The sequence below is a fragment of the Lissotriton vulgaris genome, chromosome 1_1 (genome assembly GCF_964263255.1).
Source record: "Lissotriton vulgaris chromosome 1_1, aLisVul1.2, whole genome shotgun sequence".
NCBI lineage: Eukaryota > Metazoa > Chordata > Amphibia > Caudata > Salamandridae > Lissotriton > Lissotriton vulgaris.
In genome coordinates this window covers 1,260,630,613-1,260,647,103 of record NC_141685.1, presented here as the reverse complement: position 1 = coordinate 1,260,647,103, position 16,491 = coordinate 1,260,630,613, and the positions used below count along the sequence as shown (strand labels likewise).

Genomic DNA, 16,491 nt, shown 5'->3' with positions numbered 1-16,491 from the left:
CAATAAAACTATGTTTTACCTCTAGAACTGTATACAGCATTTGTACATTTCACTGCATTGTGAAGATGCTACCTATATCCTAAGGAATTGCACTCAAGCTATCAATCTTAGAAGGATAAAAGGATGAAAGGTTCGTCAGCTCTGAAGGATTTCAAACCGCATTCTAAAGGTCACAATCAGATCTCAAAAACAGTAGCTTAAACCGGTTTACCAGTTTATCTTGGCTTTCTGTTCTTATTTTGTACAATAATTGTAGTGTCCTTCCCAGCCAAACAGTCAGCTCTTTGGGGCAAGTTTCCTCGGGAAGCGCTACTACAACTCTTAATTATGATTAACTCTTAATTATAGGGAAAGTAAACTGTCCTAATAGTGCTAACTCATGCCTGTAAATCCGCAGTGAAGGTACTGTGGAAGCTCTATTTCACGATTTACATTCTGACTATATTATCACAGCTTTCTCTAAAAGAAAATTATCCCTCGCTAACAAATCTACCCTAAAGCTGTGATTCAACTCAAATCTCTTATTTTGTCCTACATTTCGCCTGATGTGGCAATCACGTGATGCGATATTCCCGCACCTGCAATTATTGATGCCATTGATACGACAGGCAACTGTAATTCTGAGATGCAGGAATGCCATAGTATTTTTAAGTCACACTTATTTACTTTTTATGGTAGAAAACCTCCCTACTGCAGGCTGTGAGGGGTTTGAGGTGTTCTGGTCGGTGTGCAAAATGAGGCAATATATGGAGTAAAAAATTGTTGCTTCCTAGAGCAGTATATTTAATTTTTTGTCATGTAATCAGTAACTTCGTAACAAATGTGATAGACAACTGAGAACTGTGCAACAACGGCGGGCACATGTCATTATTCAGCTTTATTACTCAGGGAGGAACCTGTTTGTTTCCCTGAAAACGCTTCCTCTAATATTGTGAAGTGGCACCTAACTTTAAAGCATAATCAACTTTATATTTTAGACCTACATCAGTGTGAGCCATTTGTCAGGTTTTGACTCGTGGTAAATGTTTTTCCGATTCAAGTATTTACACAAAATTGAGTTTTTCCCATTGTAAAGTTAAAGACTGCCACTGTCCGAATTCGAAACCAACACACAGTCTGCATTCAATACCTCTTAGACTGCCCTTACCACATGAACCAACAAACCTTGGAAACCCATGCCAGGGCTTTCACTGGGCATCCAACAGCATGGTCTAGCAAACAATAACAATAGACATGATTGATCCAGTCTCGCCTACAAATGTCACACTGAAACAGCCAACTCCTAGACATAACCCACTCACTACCATGAGTACAAATGGCTCCGAAGCCACATAGTAGTCAACATGCGGCCACATTAGCAGCACTACTGTACACCACACTGCCACTCCCCATAGAAGCACACAGCTTCTATGTGCATAAAAATAACACACCCTCGTGGGTACATCACATCAAAAGAAACAGCCATGGTGGGTGATGCTGTAAGAAAACACTATATTTTAGCCAAGCAACGGACAAATGCCACCACTCCTAATCGACCAAAAAGTATAAAGTCCTTCTTCACACGCACATATGCACATAAAACATCACAATGATTTTCTTAGATAAAACTTACATTACTTTCACACTAACTCACAGAAACATTTCAAATCTAAACACTCTACAAAACGTCTACTAACCACACACAACCAACATCAACAAAGCAACAGATACTATTAAAAATAATAATAGTTTAGCCATTTTAACATAAGAATTAGTACTGTGTTGGCGAGATGACACAGAAAAGTCTGGCTAATTTGCTCAAATGATCTCTCCAAATTGATAATAAAAATATTTTAACACAAAGAAATTATCTCGCTCTCCTCTTTTTCCTTTCTAGAACAGTGGACACCTGCTCACTCTAGCTCAGGTATGCTTAACGTAAATTTTGGGGCCTATTAACATGGAGGTCGGAAAGCCTCCGACTGTAGGCTTTCTGACCCCCATCGTCAGTTTCAATTCCGACCATCGGATTATGTATCAGCTGGTCAGCATTGAAACCAGCCGGTCTTTCCAGCTGGCTACCGACGAGCTGAAGGAGCCCATTGGCCAGTCGGAACCGGCTGCAATCCCAAAGGGCGTGCCTTTCCGCCCTTGGGATTACAATGCATGGTTTCTGCCATGGTTTCTATCCCGGCCTGTCTGACATGGAAACCATGTTGGAAAGCATGTTTTGTGGCCCCCAGCAGGGCCCTTTGTATGTGGAGCCTCCAGTTGGAGGCCAAGGAGGCACCTATAATGCCCCCCTGTTGATCCCCGCACCCCATGGCAGGCAACTTGAGTTGTCTGCCACGATGTGCAGGGATGAACAACACCTCCGATTTCCCTATGGGAGCATGTATTACGGTCGGTTTACGGCTGTAATGCATGCTCCCATAGAGAGATGTTGCATCCTAATGAGGCCGGCAGGACCCCATAATGTATTATTGTGGCTAGAACATTGTCTCTGACCTTGAAATTATACCATTTTTAAGTGGCTCGAATTTAAGTAGCCAAGCGTATCAAGACACCAACAAGTTGCCAAGGCACACAATGTGCTCAGTTTTAGAAGCCACAGTTGACGCATTAACCAGGAAACCACAAGTCCTTTTATTATGTCACTTTCCATAAATAACAGTGCAACAAAATCATGACAAGTGCCAAATTCAAAGCCAGCTCCAAATTAATAGGTCAACAAGCCCACCTCCATATACCAAGCCTTAGCTACAGAAATACAAGGACAATTACTCAACTATAAGAAATAGAAGCATACCGACAAAAATAAACTCTCTGTCACAAACCCAAAAAAATTCTAGAATGCATACGGCATCCAGTTGGAGTTCAAAACAAACCGGGACATTAGCATTTAGGAATGAACAACATGCTAAGGTTTCATATTTGTACACATAATCAGTTTACAGCTCAGCAGCTGTACAGAAAATTGGCAAAATGCAAGGGCCATCCTGTTGTTTGGCCAATGAGTATCCCAAGAACACAGTTTTATTTTTGTGCTGTTACTTTCAACATGGCGTCTTTACACTGCGCACTCACAACTCAAATTTTCTCACACCATCTCTGATACCCCAAGGCAGGCACTCACGTCTCAAGTTGCTGAAGAGATGTCTTCATGGACTTGACCTGCTGAAAGTGACAGGACATATCAGTGGCTAGAACCATCTCGATTACCAGGGACCGCAGCTCCCTGTCAAGGGAATGAAAACAGACAGAGAAAGGCTTAGTAATAGAGCACACAGTATCATCAGAAATATGCGAAGAGTGTCAAATATGTTATTGTCTGTACAAGAATGGTGTACAATCCGTTTATAGAGGAGCCGCCATTGAAACCGCATGTGGTGCCGCGATCCCATCTTACGCTATAACAGTGAAGTGGTTGGGTTTGTGAATCATCCTTCAGAGACAGAGATGGAAACAGAGGACCTCCATTTTTATCAGGAAATAGGAAATATACATTAGGCAATTTTTGGTCTTTGCCCCCCTGGGTAAGTTTTGAATCTTCATTAGAAATTAGAGGTTTAATGACCTGTAAAAATCTACTAAGCCATTAAATGATCCTATTATGAATGATGTGTAACGTAAGGAAACATGAGCTGACCCTATCATTTCAGTGCATCACATAAATATGGCTCTTAAAATTCTATAAGACTTGGGTCAGGATGTTAAAAGAGGAGTTAAAAGATAGAGATGTATAGTGACTGCAAGCATGGTGAGTGAGAGACCGAAGGAAAGCATAAAAGAAATACCAACCAAAGGGAGAGAAATGAATGAGGTATAATAAACAAGAAAAAAGAAAGGAAGTATAAAGTAAATAAGAAAAATAAGGATGTGATGCTTGTGAGATAGAGTAGGGGCCATCACATGAAGCGTAATAGGGAAAGAAGGAAGAAAGAAAGAGGGTGGCAATGGTGAGGAGGCGGGAAAGGAGGCGCACACAAAGAGGCGATGCTGAGAAGGTAGTAGGGGCAGGAGGCAGTAGATGAAGAAACAGTTGAAATAGAAGAGGCAGTAGATTAAGGAATAGAAAACATGGTTTAAGGGCAAGAAAAATGCACATATAAACTGAAGGGATTAGATAAAAGGGAATGTAAAAAGAGGGTGAGAAAGAAGCAAATGTTAAGAGGCGGTAAGGAAGAAGTTTGAAAGTTAAGGGGGAATGCTGAGGAGGAAGTTGAGAGAGGTAGGAGGCATTAGATGAAGAAGGATGGAAGGAAGAGAAAAAAGAGAATTTAAGTGTGAGAAGCACGGCATCACTAAAAGTGAATTTCAATGGGGTTCATATTGCTTTATTGGGCTACCGATAGAACTGCGGGACCATAAATATATTTGAAAAATTAAAGGATAAAGGGTCGCTAAAGTTAGATGAAATAATCAGTGAAAATACATCATTTTAAATAACAAAACCACTGAAATTCACAAGTTATAGTTATCTCAAGTAACCATAACTCATGCCCTAAAGTAAATTTAACTAGTGCCTCGCCATGCATGTCTTATTATCAATGATGTCATTTCAGATTTTGCACTGATATTATCAATGGTGTCATAGAATAAGTCATGAGTGATGTAATATATGAGGTAATTAGCAATGCATGGTGATGTTGCGAATTATAGTTACATTAGGGCACGAGTTATTGTTACTTGAGAAAAGTATAATGTGTGAATTTCAGTGATTTTGTTTGTTTCTAATGGTTACGTTTTACTGACATCTTCACCTAACTATAATGTCCCTTTAAAACTTTGTTTTTGTTGGTGAATTTGTAAGTTTAAAAAAAACTAAGAATTAAAGTATGATTATTATAAATCTTAACTATAACGTCACTTTAACCTTTAGTTTTTCAGTAAATTTCTATGTTTTTTTAATGTAAAGTGAGTTGTCCATCATTGTGCGTGGCATGGGGTTGGAGTCCCAACTCGAGGAGTGTGCCCTACCGCCCACAGCACACGCCTTTGGCTTCTAGCTCATTGGATCAAAGGTTACTATAAACAGCCCTAACTGAGTTCACCCAGATTGAAAGTCTCTTTGCAAAAGATGACTCGCCATCTGTCAGTTGCTTTTCACTGTATTTGATTGTTAAACTGGTTTTAATTATGTGAAATGTTTGCCCTGACAGTGTTATCATGAGTAAAAATGACAATATAATGAAGTAATACAATCATCAAATATGCAGCATATTGTCGCATAATCTGCATTTTCTTGCTGCGTAATTTAGTCAACCATGCCACATGATTTGGTCCTCTTCTGCTACATAAATCCAGTGGCCCTGTGTATACTGGTAGATAGTGTTGACACGTCAATGGTCCCAATGAGCATGTCATGTATATTTAATGATTCTTTACAAAAATGAGAGATATGCTTGATATGCACAGTTAACTGGAAAGAAATGGTCTTACTTAAGAAGCTATCAATATATTTTGATGTATTCACAAATATGCTCTTTTTGAGCTGCAATTATAGTTCTTCCGGAGGTGTTACACACGTTTTTTGTGTACTTTGAGAATAAGGTACAAAATGGGTAACGATACTCTCTTTAAAATGTATATTCATTCCAGTTTATCAGTCCAGGTTCTCCCCACTCAGGTCACTAAAACCTCATGATTGACCTACAAATATTCAATTTTCTCTATTGTTTTTTAATCATTCAATATTCTCTAGCAGTCTGTATGCTTCTGCCATATTCATTGTTGTATGACGGAACAATGACTCCCTAAATCACGCATACCTTAACAATGTGATCTTAACAACGACGCGTCTTTACCATGCTTGCCTTTAAACTAAATGTTGTTGTATAGGCATGATTGGTAAAGGTACATGCATGGTAAACAACACAACCCAGCCCCCCTGAGTCCTACAATCTGGCCCCCAGCCCTGCAATCTACCCGCTCCAGCCCTAAAAACTACCCCGACTCACCACCCTGCGCCCTAAAACTCAGCACCCAGTGAAAAAACTGCCCAACTCCCCCACCCCTGGACCCTGCCCTACTTACCAATGCATTAACAGTGCTTACGATGATCACTAGACAAGCCCCTTTAAGAAAGTAAACCTGCTAGAAGCTTCCCAGTCAGGTGAAATTGAAAGAGCTTAACATTTCTATGCAAGTAGAATTGTGTACAATAACATATCGAACATGAAGATGTAATAACGAACCTCTTAGTGTAATATGTTTTCTATGATTATTATGAATACTGACCTTTCCAATACCCGGAAAAATGGCATCTCATGATTAACAATGATGAGCGCAATGGTAAATATAAAAAACTAACAACTCAATATAAAGTGAAATGAGTGTCCATGAGAAAAGTTTTACATGTATGTGATGAATTATTAACTTATGAAATGTGAAAAACAATTCGATGATACTACAAAAGTTGGTATTTTGTTTAAGTTCACTATGCATGCAGCACTCACACTGTTTATAATGCACTCAGAAAATGGCATCTGACGTTCAGATCTAGTAATAGCCAAAATGTGTTGATGTTATCTCACCTTGTTGGCACAAGCAATTGACATCTACATAAGCCACTTTCTGAAGTGCTGGCCTCTAATTTATTGGAGTGAGAGTAAGCAAGGTAGTGAGAAAAAAATATATATAAATACATATATATCCAACAGACATGCAATGCCAGGGACATCCAGCCGTCCAGGTTGGGGCCCATAGGGCGCGTCAGTCACCAACATATTCCATAAGAAAACATGTTCTCCTCGTCTAGTACAGTGCAAATAGTCTCAACCAGACGTGCCTCAAAGATGATTCTTTATTTTGGCAGGTCAAGCAGCATTACGCGTTTCGACTCTTACGAGTCTAAATCATATGCAGTTAATGAAGTGAATACACGTTTGATCTTTTTAAACGTATCTTCATGACAATGAAGAAGGACAAGTAATCTGCTCATTGCAATTGATATTTAGAGTGGCAGTGGGTCAATTATAAAAAAATGTAAACTCAAATTTCTGCAAGCAAACAGTGTCTACCTTTAAAATGTAAAGCATATATATATATATATATATATATATATATATATATATATATATATATATATATATATATATATATATATATATATATATATATATATATAATAGGTATCTAGATCTTTATATGTATATATAGAACATATTTATATATATATATATATATATATATATTCACACATAAATACTAAGTCAGATTTAAACATTTTAAGCAAAACCACGAAGTGGGAGGTAGCGGGACAATACGAATGTGTCTGGAAAGATGCAATTCTCTGTCTCTTCCTGGTAAATTCAACGGCTGTGATGGAGGGGCCGGGGGGGGGGGGGGAGATAGACAGATAGAGCTCAATTACGGACCTCATTTGGTCCCCCTCTAGAGATTCCAGTGGCATGAAGCCAGGAAGGATAGATATTTATCAACAGGAAGAGAAGGGTGGGAACAGTAAGAGAAAGAACAGTAACAGTAAGATCAACCAGCAAACGACTTCAGGCTCATTCAAGTACAAAAGTTCCAAGGTAACTATTTACAGCTAATAGTTCAATTTCCCTTCAGAAACAATGCAGCTAGGCATTCTGCACCTTTCTAGGTTAAGCAGAGAATTGGAAGGACGTCATTCTTATTTTGCAGGCTGCCCATACAGAAGCCTTTGTGATACTAAAATTAAATTTTCCCTTCAGTAAAGAACTGTAATGGAACCATGAATGTAGTAAGCCAAGCCTGAGAAGATGATTGCAGTGGGCTCACTATTAACCTCCAGAAATGGAGCACAGATTGGCACTTGGACCTCTATTTTATTCTTAGAATCCAAGCAGCATTGTTAGCAGCACAAGCAGTTTAGTAGTTGTCCAGAGTGCTCTTTAAATATTTTAGAATCTAGATTTAGATTCACGCCTAGGTGTAGACTTACATGACTCTATCTCCTCATTTCAGGGGGTGGAGACATCTAAGACTGTATTTATGAAAGTAAAGTTACTATAAGAACGTTTTCACCAAAAGGTGATTATGAAATGGGGTGCTCCCCATGGGAAAGGATAAGGAAACATATTATTTTAACATATATTTAACACAATGTAATATAAAATATACATTTTAGGTCATCTAAAGCATTTTACTTAATATTTCATAATAGATTTGCTATTTATTGACATAAAAAATATAATCTTACAGTGAGTCAAACTTTTACATTATATATGCATTAAATTATTAATTATTTTAAATGTAATCATTTATTTATAAAAATGATTTCTTAAACAATATTTTTTTATCCAAACCACAGAACAATTCTTCATTTCATTTAATTTGTATTACATGTTGTAAAATATATTTAATTGTATCAGTTTTAAAAAAAAATTTTAACAAACATTTAAGAGTTTAATTTAATTACATTTTTAAATTAATGTTATTATTAAATCTTAAAATATTACCCTCTCCTGATTTTGGACCCAAATACACCCCCTCAGCAAGCTGAGCACGATCATTCCAATGCCATCGTGAATGTCATTACCTCGTGTGACAAGCTCTTCTAGTAACATCTTTTCCAAGGGACGGTGGCCAATACACACAAATCATTACTAGGCTTAAGAATCTGCTCTTAAGGCAAAAAAAAGAAATTGAGGTTTGAGGTTCAGCTTTGCTATTTGATGAGTCAATTCCTAACAAGAGAGTGGGCCATTATAAAGGGCACAAGTCAAGAGGAAAAGGATGTGTTGCTGGGTACAAAGGGTACAAGTAACACAGTAAATAATTTAACATGTAATGAATAGTTTATGGAATGGAGAGGCGGAGGTGTCCCTTATTTAAGCACTTGAGAGGTATTGAAATCTTTGGAAGGGCACATTTTAGGATGCAATATAGATAACCATAACTACTCTTTTGAAGGGGGCACCAGAGTGCAGACTGGCAAGAGGATACTATTTGATTGTGGCTCTGACAGACTGCCTGCATGCTGGACTGCAGGAAGTTGCAGCCTGTTGTCTGGGCCGAGGACTGAAGGAGTGGCATGGTACCTCAAAAGGTTGGTGGTGCTGTGTCAACAAGAGAGCACTGGCTGCACAGTAGAGCCCAGTCATACTGGGCGGTGCAGGCCTGTTTGAAGTGACAAGATGAGGTGCTCGTGAGTTGGTGTATCCAGTACCTGTTGCCCTGTTTTGGAGATAGATGGCTGAAGGGTGGTCAGCTATCCACGTGAGCAGCAAGTAGTGTGAAACAGTGTGCTGCCTCCTATGGCTCGAGGGAACAGAGGAGGAGACAGCAGAAAAGAGTTGGGCCAGTGCCTGGTAGGGCCTCCCAATGTCCCACACGCCAGAGGACCTAGTTTACTGGGGCTTGCTTGTGCCCCCGCCAACCACCACCTCCTTAGCACTCACTAAAGAGGGCGGATCCACTTGTTTACAAAATAACTAAACGCAAAAAATAATTCATCCTTCCATTCAGTTTCCTGGAGGAGTGGGACGTGCAGTAAGGACATCAACAGTGGACAAGCTGGATCCAAAAGACTGAGGTCATCCCCTACATTTCATATTAAGGTCCTTTGGGGAAACAGGAACACCAGTGGGTGACTTTGGCCCCATTATGTGAGAGCTCGAGCCTTTCATAAACCCCACTTAGAGACATTTCATTAAAACAATACACAGTCTGAGACAACTGTAAAACTGATACTAAACAGGGCAAACTACAGTCTTTATGTAGTCTGTGTAGTCGTTAATTGTTTTAAAATGGCTACAGTGTATTGGCATGCTTATAATACGCGATGCTTAATGTAATCTGTGTAGTCGAATACCACTTCAAGATGGCTTCATTGTATTTCAACTAGGTTGGACGCTATTCTTGGGTGGAGACTGCGTACGTAATGGGCATTTACCTACTATTCCTTTAAATACACGTGGGAAATATGCCTGAGCGTTTGGCGTTTTAGCAACGGTTACGGGGTCGGCAGACTATCGACTCGTTATGAGGTAAGCGGATAATACACCGGATGAATTTATCGGGAGGAGACCAGTGCTTCAAGCCATACTTTAGTTGCTTGCACGTTTTGTCTTTTAAGATGCATAGCACTTTAAATATCAAATAAATCACGAGATAAGTAGACTGTGAAGGGACCAGTGTTCAGGTCAAGTATGCAGTGCATGTGATCGTGCAACACTTATGATGTTAACTTATATGTGACAATCCTGCTATTTTGGGTATCTAATTAATAAAATCCTTTCCGTTTTTGTTGGTTACTTTGTAGACTTATCATGGTCTTGTTCACCGCAATTTCATTGTAACTATCAGGAGAGACCATCCGCCAAGTTTTGCTTTTCCGCATTACAAGTGAGTGGATAAGGAACTACTATATTGCGTGTGTTAGAGGCGATCTATTGTTGAGAAGGAAAGTTAATGATTATTTTGAATATGTGCCTCTCTATTTTATTTTATTTATAGATACTGGCCCACATATCTTGAGTAAGACTGGCGGATAGGTACAGAATATACTCTTTGAACTTAATCTTGGTGAGTGAATAGGACGTTGAGAACGAGATAAACTTACTATTGAGAATTTAATATTTTCCATGTCTTAATACTAGAAATCAATATGTGATTACTTTAATGTTAGGACCGTTTACAGCTGCTAATCATCTTACCAATATCCTTGATTATGTTTGTGCATATGCCTCTTCAGGACAATATCTTTCATTATTCATGTTTGATTTACCCTTCTAAATATCAGGGGATCCTTACTTATCATATTACTGAATACAGACATCGATTGGAAATGGCTTTAATATGTGATTAACAGATATGTGCTTCGTTATTTGAATGTGGCACTTTCTAACACGATATCCAAACTGATAAGAATGCTTATAGCCCTCTATGGCCAGCGTGAATAACGCGGTAGTGAAGAGGTTATATTAGGTGCATTAGAAGACGATAGATGCACGGATATTGGATGTGCAGCATCACTATTGCAGATATAAATATGATGCTTTGAGGTATATTATTTCATGTCATTGAATCAACCATTTCGCTGTATTATTTACCTTAGATCTTTTGCGCCAACTGCAACTTTATTGAATATTAGAAGAACTTACATTCAGCCAAACGTATACTGACCAGGTGAGTTTGTTTGCTAAGACTTTTCTATATTCATAATGGACCTATGTAGGCTACCACGCAGGGGTATAATCAGTTATAATACGACGTATCAGATGTTCCATTCTTAATGATAACATCTAGGTTGTTTCCTGGGTAGTCCAATGCAGGCTCCCACCCAGGGGTATGATCAGCTACATCATGACGTACAACACAATCTATTCTGAATGATTTCATCTAGGCCAGTCATTGGATTTTGCCCTATGCGTATGTAGATAATATATGTTAGGGCGTTTATGGCCATCATCACCTTATAGGAACATGAAATCCTATTATTAGTAATCGCAACATCTCTTCCATTTATCTATAGGAAGGAAGGTTGTCTTAACCTCCCCCCTACCACTATTGACGAGACACATCTGGGTGATACAATCTTGCCGAAATACCCTGGTCGCCATACAGTAATCGTCCACATATCTCTCTTTTTTGGTAGGTACATGTAATTTTTTCGTTTGCATTACTTATCTCTCTACTATTTGGATCACTGTTATCCATTTAGTCTCATTAATGCTTGATAGATGATGCGTCTCCCAGCATCATAAGCTTACTGATAATTATATTACTGCTCATAATGTGTGTCGTGGACCTTAGGTTGTAACAATAACGTTAGTATCAAAAATATTGTGATCCTAGGTTCCTCATAAATCATTGTATATACATATTTGATATCCAATAATGAAATGATTTTGTGCTTGTGTGTTGTTTTGTAAATTTGTATATAATAATGTTTGTGTGTAGTTTTTCCGTTTTTAATAAATTAAATATGAATTGTATTTTAGATGTATATATTAGGTATTGATTGTTAGATCTAGTATTCATATTTGCTTTGTTTAATGCTTCCAGCCTTGAAAAAGTCTCTGTGAGACGAAACACGTGTCGGCGTTGCAAGCTGTGAAGTTGTTATGAAACAATTTGATATTTAATAAAAGATTCTTTGGAGGAACTTAACCTTATTTGGATCTCTGAATTTGGAGCTATACAAATACTGGACATTATATGAACTATGAATATGGACTAATGCGAGACAGTAGAACGGGTCTGAACTTTAAACATAGCACTATTTTTCTATGTTACATATAAACTGAACATAAAGTGGAGTGCTTAAGTGGCTTGTTATCTTTTCTCTTGTTATTTATGCTTTGAGCCTTGTTGACATCCCCGGTGGTGGGTGTTTACCGGGCCACAAGAGCACCCGTTTGCGGACAATTCAATACTTATCTCATTTCAAATTATACGTCTTAATTACACTGTGAAGAATATTACCTTATGTGCAGACGCTTTCTCTCTTGTTAGCGAAACACTACCACCAATTCTTTTGCTTGTATCTTGTTAAGTGAGTCTTTGCACTTCTGTAATACCTTCTCTGTAGACGTGAGCTGGTAGGAACCCTCCTCCAGTTTTTGTGTATTTAGTATAGGCTGACATGGCCAGGTTTGACGATGACCAAGACAAAATGTTCAATGATATGATTATGGAATAATGCTAGACAGTACAACGGGTCTGAACTTTGAACATAGCACTATTTTTCTATGTTACCTATAAACTGAACATAAAGTGGAGTGCTTAAGTGGCTTGTTATCTTTTCTCTTGTTATTTAGGCTTTGAGCCTTGTTGACATCCCTGGTGGTGGGTGTATACCGGGCCACAAGAACACCAGTTTGCGGACAATTCAATACTTATCTAATTTCAAATTATAAGTCTTAATTACACTGTGAAGAATATTACCTTATGTGCAGACGCTTTCTCTCTTGTTAGGAAAACACTACCACCAATTATTTTGCTTTAAACTACAGTCTGAAGCCTGGGGAAACAATAGGACACCGGAGACACGCGCTGGAGGTGGTCCATGTCAGAGGCTTGTGGGCTGGGAATGGAGAAGGAGGAAGATGTGAAGATGTTACTCTAAGTCATGTAGCAGACTCTCACCTCAATCGATACCAAGACGGATGTGCTAACTCAATCAACACAATTACATTAAAAATAGAAAACCGGATAGGATACTCGACACAGCAGACGAGAGAATCTTGGGGGCAGAAGACAAACTTGCTAAGAAACATGAAAAAATATCGACATAGAAAAGTTCTTGCGCTTGATTGGCTCCAAAAATTAAGCTCTGGAAGTGAGGTTGAGATGGAACAACTTGTGGATCCTTAGGGTAGAAACAACAAACACTGTGAAATTGGAGAACTATGTTGAGAGCATATTGTTAGCTCTATTTGGTGCAGATCAATTCTCCCAACTGCTGATCTAGAGCATGCACATAGATCGGTGGCCCTATGACTGCCTCCAGAGCCTCAGACTCGCTCAATAGTTTCTTAGATACTAAACTACAGCCTAAGAGACTATTAGGCAAGTCTGAGGCTCTGTTAGGAATTTCCTCCTTTCTTCCTGAACCAATACTGTGTAGTCTGGAAACGGTACAAAAGGGGGTGGTGATGGACGGAACATCTGAACCAATCAAACACTCACACCCAGTCAACAGATCTGGGTTTAATCCATCACCGTTCTTTAGCCCACTCTGCCACCCCAGTTCAGACATGGTCATATGCAAATCAGTCTGACCTTGTGCCTCATGGGAACAGTCCAGCCCGAACTGCCAAGCCATGCCATCCCTGGACCGGAAACAAGCTTCCGAGGACCGGTTTCTGGCATTTCAGCCGTATTCAGCCAGCTTGCTTGAATCCAGTGGCAAAGTGAGCAAGGGACTCACGTCTAAGCATACCCTGCCAACTTGTGGCGAACAAAGCGGTACAAAAGGGGGTGGTGATTGACGGAGCATCTGAACCAATTAAACACTCAAACCCAGTCAACAGATCTGGGTTTAATCAATCACCGTTCTTTAGCCCACTCTGCCACCCCAGTTCAGACATTGCCATATGCAAATCAGTCTGACCCTGTGCCTCATGGGAACAGGGCAGCCCGAACTGCCAAGCCATGCCATCCCTGGACCGGAAACAAGCTTCCGAGGACCAGTTTCTAGCATTTCAGCCATCTTAAGCCCGGCTTGCTTGAATCCAGTGTAAAAGTGAGCAAGGGACTCACGTCTGAGCATACCCTGCCAACTTATGGCGAACAAAGTGGTACAAAAAGGGGTGGTGATGGACGGAGCATCTGAACCAATCAAACACTCACACCCAGTCAACAGATCTGGGTTTAATCCATCACCGTTCTTTAGACCACTCTGCCACCCCAGTTCAGACATGGCCATATGCAAATCAGTCTGACCGTGTGCCTCATGGGAACAGTCCAGCTCGAACTGCCAAGCCATGCCATCCCTGGACCGGAAACAAGCTTCCGAGGACCGGTTTCTGGCATTTCAGCCGTCTTCAGCCCGGCTTCCTTGAATCCAGTGGCAAAGTAAGCAAGGGACTCATGTCTGAGCATACCCTGCCAACTTGTGGCGAACAAAGGGGTACAAAAGCGGGTGGTGATGGACGGAGAATCTGAACCAATCAAACACTTACACCCAGTCAACAGATCTGGGTTAATCCATCACCGTTCTTTAGCCCACTCTGCCACCCCAGTTCAGACATGGCCATATGCAAATCAGTCTGACCCTGTGCCTCATGGGAACAGACAAGCCCGAACTGCCAAGCCATGCCATCCCTGGACCGGAAACAAGGTTCCGAGAACCGATTTCTGGCATTTCAGCCGTCTTCAGCCCGGCTTGCTTGAATCCAGTGGCAAAGCTAGCAAGGAACTCACGTCTGAGCATACCCTGCCAACTTATGGCAAACAAAGCGGTACAAAAGGGGGTGGTGATGGATAGAGCATCTGAACCAATCAAACACTCACACCCAGTCAACAGATCTGGGTTTAATCCATCACCGTTCTTTAGCCCACTCTGCCAACCCAGTTCAGACATGGCCATTTGCAAATCAGTCTGACCCTGTGCCTCATGGGAACAGTCCAGCCCGAACTGCCAAGCCATGCCATCCCTGGACCGGAAACAAGCTTCCGAGGACCGGTTTCTGGCATTTCATCTCTCTTCAGCCCGGCTTGCTTGAATCCAGTGGCAAAGTGAGCAAGGGACTCACGTCCGAGAATACCCTGCCAACTTATGGCAAACAAAGCGGTACAAAAGGGGGTGGTGATGGACGGAGCATCTGAACCAATCAAACACTCACACCCAGTCCACAGATCTGGGTTTAATCCATCACCGTTCTTTAGCCCACTCTGCCACCCCAGTTCAGACATGGCCATATGCAAATCAGTCTGACCCTGTGCCTCATGGGAACAGTCCAGCCCGAACTGCCAAGCCATGCCATCCCTGGACCGGAAACAAGATTCCGAGGACCGGTTTCTGGCATTTCAGCCATTTTCAGCCCGGCTTGCTTGAATCCAGTTGCAAAGTGAGCAAGGGACTCACGTCTGAGCATACCCTGCCAACTTATGGCGAACAAAGCGGTACAAAAGGGGGTGGTGATGGACGGAGCATCTGAATCAATCAAACACTCACACCCAGTCAACAGACCAGAGTTTAAAAACAGTTGTTTTATGATGTAGCACTTGCTGGCACTTCTGCTGTTTCAATGCTCTTAGTAAGGCTGGGACAGTGAGGTGAGCTCGTTTTGGTTACAGTTGGCATTAGAGGTCAGCGGTGAGCATTTAATTCTAAACTCCATCTGACGGGTCTATGTCTTCAACTATCTAGCATTGGGAGATCTGTATAATTGAATACCTGGCAAACGTATTCATTTTTGGGCAATTTTAAATTCATTCATCACTAAACGTGTTTGCGCAATATAACAGCCTGTTATTAGTTTTGTGTAATAACAGGAGACATAAAAATTATACACTTTATGGTCTCAAGACGACTCTCCTGATCAATTTCTCTCAGAAAGAGAGCGGTTTCCTTAGTAACCAAAACGCTTAAACATGCAAAAAGAAACTGAGACAAATAAGTCAAACTAACAAAATAGCAGGAAAGACCACTTAAGATAATAAAAGCTAGAGGCATTCCTGCCCTGCAAGTAACTGTGCAGCTGGGAACTGAAATCGCAGAGTCCAGTTCACCGTATGAGTGGAGATCAGGCACAACAAGCATTAAAAATGCAATAGGTCTCGCCTTTCATTAGGTTAAAGCCATTTGCTTTGCTATACAATACCATTAGCAAAGCAAATGGCTTTAACTATATCAAAGGCGAGACCTGTTGCATTTTCAATGCTTGTTTTTTAAACAAGTAGTAAGATGTTAAGACTTACAACGTGTTTTACCATATATCAGTATGCCAATCTAACTTGCCAAGTGGGAAAAAAAGGGCTGATATTGGAAACCCAGGATGGTAAAAATGTAGATAAATTGTAGATTTGGTTCTAACAGAATTATAGTTTATAAACCTCCGATAACTCATTAAG

General features: G+C 40.3%; 1 protein-coding gene across 2 annotated transcripts in view; it reads right to left on the bottom strand.

Annotated features, from left to right (window-relative positions):
- The window catches only part of PDE1B (phosphodiesterase 1B), a 1,669,085-nt gene that overhangs the window by 290,890 nt on the left and 1,361,704 nt on the right, over nucleotides 1-16,491 (bottom strand). For both annotated transcript variants that reach the window (XM_086964603.1, XM_086964607.1), the window contains one exon: nucleotides 3,116-3,217. In XM_086964603.1, coding sequence (XP_086820729.1) covers nucleotides 3,116-3,217 — 102 coding nt within the window. The remainder of the gene's footprint in view (nucleotides 1-3,115; nucleotides 3,218-16,491) is intronic.